This window comes from Triticum dicoccoides, chromosome 4A (genome assembly GCF_002162155.2).
Source record: "Triticum dicoccoides isolate Atlit2015 ecotype Zavitan chromosome 4A, WEW_v2.0, whole genome shotgun sequence".
NCBI classification, from domain to species: Eukaryota; Viridiplantae; Streptophyta; class Magnoliopsida; order Poales; family Poaceae; genus Triticum; species Triticum dicoccoides.
The window spans coordinates 559,386,371-559,390,870 of record NC_041386.1 but is presented as its reverse complement, the minus strand read 5'-3'; the positions used below and the strand labels follow the sequence as shown (position 1 = coordinate 559,390,870).

The 4,500-nt window shown below is 53.2% G+C and overlaps 1 protein-coding gene across 1 annotated transcript; it reads right to left on the bottom strand.

Moving 5' to 3' along the window:
- Positions 1-1,081: 1,081 nt before the first annotated feature.
- Positions 1,082-1,952, bottom strand: LOC119289134. The gene has a single exon (XM_037568542.1). The coding sequence runs from the start codon at positions 1,526-1,528 to the stop codon at positions 1,238-1,240; it is 291 nt and encodes a 96-aa protein (XP_037424439.1). The 5' UTR covers positions 1,529-1,952; the 3' UTR covers positions 1,082-1,237.
- Positions 1,953-4,500: the final 2,548 nt, after the last annotated feature.

Genomic DNA, 4,500 nt, shown 5'->3' with positions numbered 1-4,500 from the left:
ACCCAAGCTCCATCCGGCCTTCTCTGGCATGGCGGGCAACGGATCCGAATCCTTAACCTCCAGATCCGTCGACTCTAAGCTCATCCCACGCGGCCCCGAGGAGGAGATGGCCATCCGGTATGCGCTCCGTCGTTCCCGGGAGAAGGCCCGTGCGAGGCAAATCTCGGACTCCTTCCGTCGGAAATCCACGGCAGATCTAGGTAGACCGTCGTTGCCTCATTGGAGGCGGTGCGGTCCGTCTGGCGTTGAACACGATGGCAGACGCGCAACCCCTCTGTTGGCTCGTCGAGGCCATCAACGCACCATTGGCGCCGTCCGACGCCAACATGGTGCGGCGTGCCCACCGTGCGAGGCAGCGGCAGCCCTCGCGGCGGTGGACGTCGGCAAGGCGGAATCGCATTCTCCGGCGCTCCGTATGGTGCACCAATCCGGCCGAGCGCCGCCACCACGTCGTGGTGGATGTCGCCGGCTCATCTCAGGACGGATACATCATCGATCTGACGTCCACCGGCACCGTTCGGGTTCCGCGCTTCGAACTCCGACGAGGAAGAGTAGGGCATGAAGACGGCGGCGCCTTAAGTTCGATGCCCTACTCTACCCTACCGGCGACTGGACCAACACTATGGGGAGCGCAGCCAGCCGTCGGACATGGGCACGGCGGAACCGGGTGAACTCCGCCTAGATGGTTTTACGTTGCATGTAATAATATGGATTTGAGTTTTCTAATTTAAGGCATCCGGTTATAGAATCAAATATTTATGGCGTGACCGGTCACTGTACGTGGACGCGTCCAGTCGCGTCCGCGGGCGTTTGAAGGATCGGATTTGTGAGATCCATTGTAGATGCTCTTATTTATTTATAAACCGTAGCACCCCCGATCATTTATTCCTAGGTTCGCCACTAAATTGTGTATTCTCCGGTTCTTGTCCATCAGTATTTGCAATGGGGGCAACTCAACATCCTCTGATAGAATCTGTGCATTCCGAAGCCGGTCAATCGATGGTGGCAGACTTAGAGAAATCAACTAGACGAGATTCATGTTTGTTGTCAATATGACAAATGCACAAATTAATATAAGTAGTAATCAGGAACGAAAATTCTGTATTTGATCAATTCCAGCACGGTCAAAAACTAACAAAAGAATGATCAATCAACTCATTGGCCGCCAAAAAAATCTCATCAAAGAGATCTCTCTCCTTTTAGAAGTCCTCGCCGTTGTTCATTTCAATCCCTCGACTCATACGACCTCGTAGATGAGGACCTGCGCGGTGTCGAAGCCGAACCGCGGCTGGACGACGCCGGCGCCGAGAGCTCCCGACGCGGCGAAGGGCCGGAAGCCAGCAGCCACGTCCTCGCCGCCGCCAAAGCCGGCCGCCTTCGTCCGATCCGTCGGCGCGGCCTCGGCGGCGCCCGACGTGGAGGCGGACTGCGGCGGCTTGTAGTACATGCGCGCCGTCTGCGGGCAGTGGGAGTGGAACCTGGCGGCGATGCGCACGCCCATGTCCAGCAGCTCCACGTACTTCGACATCTCGATCGATCGATATATTCCTCCTCTGTCGCCGGGGAAGAAGCAAGCTAGGAGGAGCAGTGGCTATGGGGGATGCGCGCTGCGTCGTGCGCTTCGGGTGGCACGGAAGAGACGGAGGAATGGCCGCGGAGGTTATATACTGGGCGAGGCTTGGGCGAGGAGGCAGCTGGGAAACGGGGGCCTCGTGGATTTCGCGGTGGCTTCTGCGGTGCGGTGCGGGTGCGGTGGGAAGTTGACATAAACGTGGCCCCTCCTCTCCGGGCTGGGTCTGCGGGGGCAAGTGGTTGGGGTGGAAACGGCCGGACTAGTGGTGCAACGGTGCATGCGCTTTTGACCGGGGAGTTGAGGTTGCCGTCGCCCGACGACCACGTAAAAGGGGCAGCGTGACGGCGACGCACTCAGCCGTGAACGGGCTGGGCGCAGTGTGGAGTGGGCTGGCGGCCGCGCGCGACCGTTTCTTTCTGCCGTGCGTTTGCTCCTTCTGCGGCCGTCTCTTTCTTTCACCGCTCGCTCACCGTTCGGGTCCGTAAAAGGCAGCCGGGACTAGTCCTGCCCATCTCAGGCCCGGCCCTGTCGGCCCACCCAGGCCCGGCCCTAAAATCCAGAGGCCGTTTTCTTTTCTCTCCACGTGAGATGGACTCGCGAAAAGGCGCTACTCTCTCTCTCTCTCTCAGCAAGCAAGTAGTGAAGGGAATCCGTCAATCAAAAAAAAAAGGAAAAAAGCAAGCAGTGAACGGAGGGGAAGCGTTCGCGGTTGGAAGGGTTGCGTCGTTCACTGGACCCGATCTTTGGGGAGCATGTCGTTGTCGTGCGATATTGGTGGATGGGATTTGGGGTTTGCGCGGGTCGCGCTCACGCGCACGGCTCGGCATGTACCTCGTGGCAGAGGCTTTTTTCAGACGGTACGTGTTGATTAGCATCTATGCTGCACGGTTGGATGGGAAGTGTCAAATGTTGATGACATATCAACGAACCAGTGGCAATAAACAAAGCGGCCCCCCTCTGATCCAATCTAAACAAATTAAATGGAGAAGTCCTGTTGCGGGCAAAAGTTACTGCTAGTATAGTAGTATTCTTCTTCCAGAGAGCTTACTAGCCTACTAGTCCTGTTTTTTAGACAATAGTTTTACGTCATCCCCAACAGAGGCGATCTCGCGCCTCTTCTCCTCCCCTGTTCGGGGTGCAGGCCAGCCTGCTCGGGCCGCGCTTCCTCTTAGTCGTCGATTCTGTATAGGAGGCGTTGGTGGTGGCGGAGATCTAGTTCGGGCGAAATCCCTGACCAGCCGCACCGACGGCGATGCCTGAGGGCACCGTTCCCTTTCTTGGAGGCGTCGGTATGAACTGATCTCCTCACTTCACTTTCCCCTAGGTTTCCCAGGCGAAAGCCCTAACTTTGTTGAGCGGCGCGGCGCTCACGACGCCGTTTCCTTCTTGAAGGCGCCGCTTTGGGAACCTTGGGTTGGGTGGCGCTTGTGGGTGGTGGGCGATGGCGGTGGTGCGGCCCTATCCTAGCATGGATTTACGTCCGTTGCTTGAAGATGGGCTCGCGTAGGTGGAGGTCGTCGACTGACGTCGTGGTGGCGTCAATGACGGAGGACCTGCCAAGGCTAGCGTAGGTGGAGGTCGTCGTTTGGCGTTGTGGTGGTATCGATGGCGGAGGACCTGCCAGGGTTGTCACCTCAATCTACTCCGAAGATGGACCAACGGAAGATGGCGGCGACGACACATGTGAGTGCGTCGGACCGGTTTGAGCACCAGACCTGGCAGATGGCTCGGTTGGGGCCTCCGTTTTTAGATGTTAGGCTTAGATGAGAGGTCTGCGTATGTGGCCCAGCTTGCATCCCTTCATCATTTGGATAGGAGTAGCGGCGGATATTGGCAAGATGACGGATTTAGGCATATTGTTGTCCTATTTTATAAGGTCCTCGAGAATAATTAATAAAACAGCCGCATGCATCTCCCAGATGTAGAGGCCAGGGGTCATCCTCCTTTAAAAAATAGATTAACTATAATACCCCGCGCATTGCTGCTGGACGGGATGCAATAGTTTTGATGAAATTTAAATAAAAAAATTAAAATAGATATAATATAATGTATCTGATTATTATATAACTATAATTGTATACAGAACATGAATAGCATTTTTCATGCATTTTAAGAGATATATAATTAGTGTGATTGGTGAGGTGGCATGTGTGGTGAGTTGGAATGTGTGCATGTTGAAAGAGAATATATATATACCATTCCCCATGCGGACGAGGATCCCCTGCCATGGTTTATCCTATCTTTGAGTCACTGACACATGGATCCCATGGAGCATGGAGCCCACCTGTCAGTGACTCAAAGGCAAGGTATGGCACGGATTGCTAAGTCAGATGATCCATAACCTCCTCATGAAGATGAACAGAAATAATTACTAGAATAGTGAGGTGGCATGTGCACATGCTGGGAGAATTGAGATAGGCGAATCAATTATTTAGCTATATAGGATTTCATTGAGTAGTGCTAAAAAAATTCAACCCTTAAGTAGATTTTGTTGGACCCTATTTTGAGAAATAATTGTGGCATATAACAACATATTCAGGCCTTCTTCTCTCCCAGGTATTATCAATAAACTAAGGTCTTGTTGTTGTTGTCGTCGTCGTCAAGAAGCAATTTTCTTCACTCTTCTTATGTTCTCCTTCCACATCATCAAAATTCTAAGGGCATCTTCAAAGCTGACCTACAAATGTCTTCAGTATATGCATGTTTTTATGTCCGGACATGATGTGGGAGGAAGCCATCCAATGCTAATCACAAAGTATCCGGTTGCCAGGAGAAAATGTAGGTGGGGACCATGCATATGGTGGGATATTTGTGCTTTAGTGTCCAGTTGGGAGTAGAGAGATGAGATGAGACTATGCATGTGCGGTTGTGAGGAGAGAGAGAAGAGAGTGATCATGCATGTGATTGGTCAATTGCATGTCCGGACT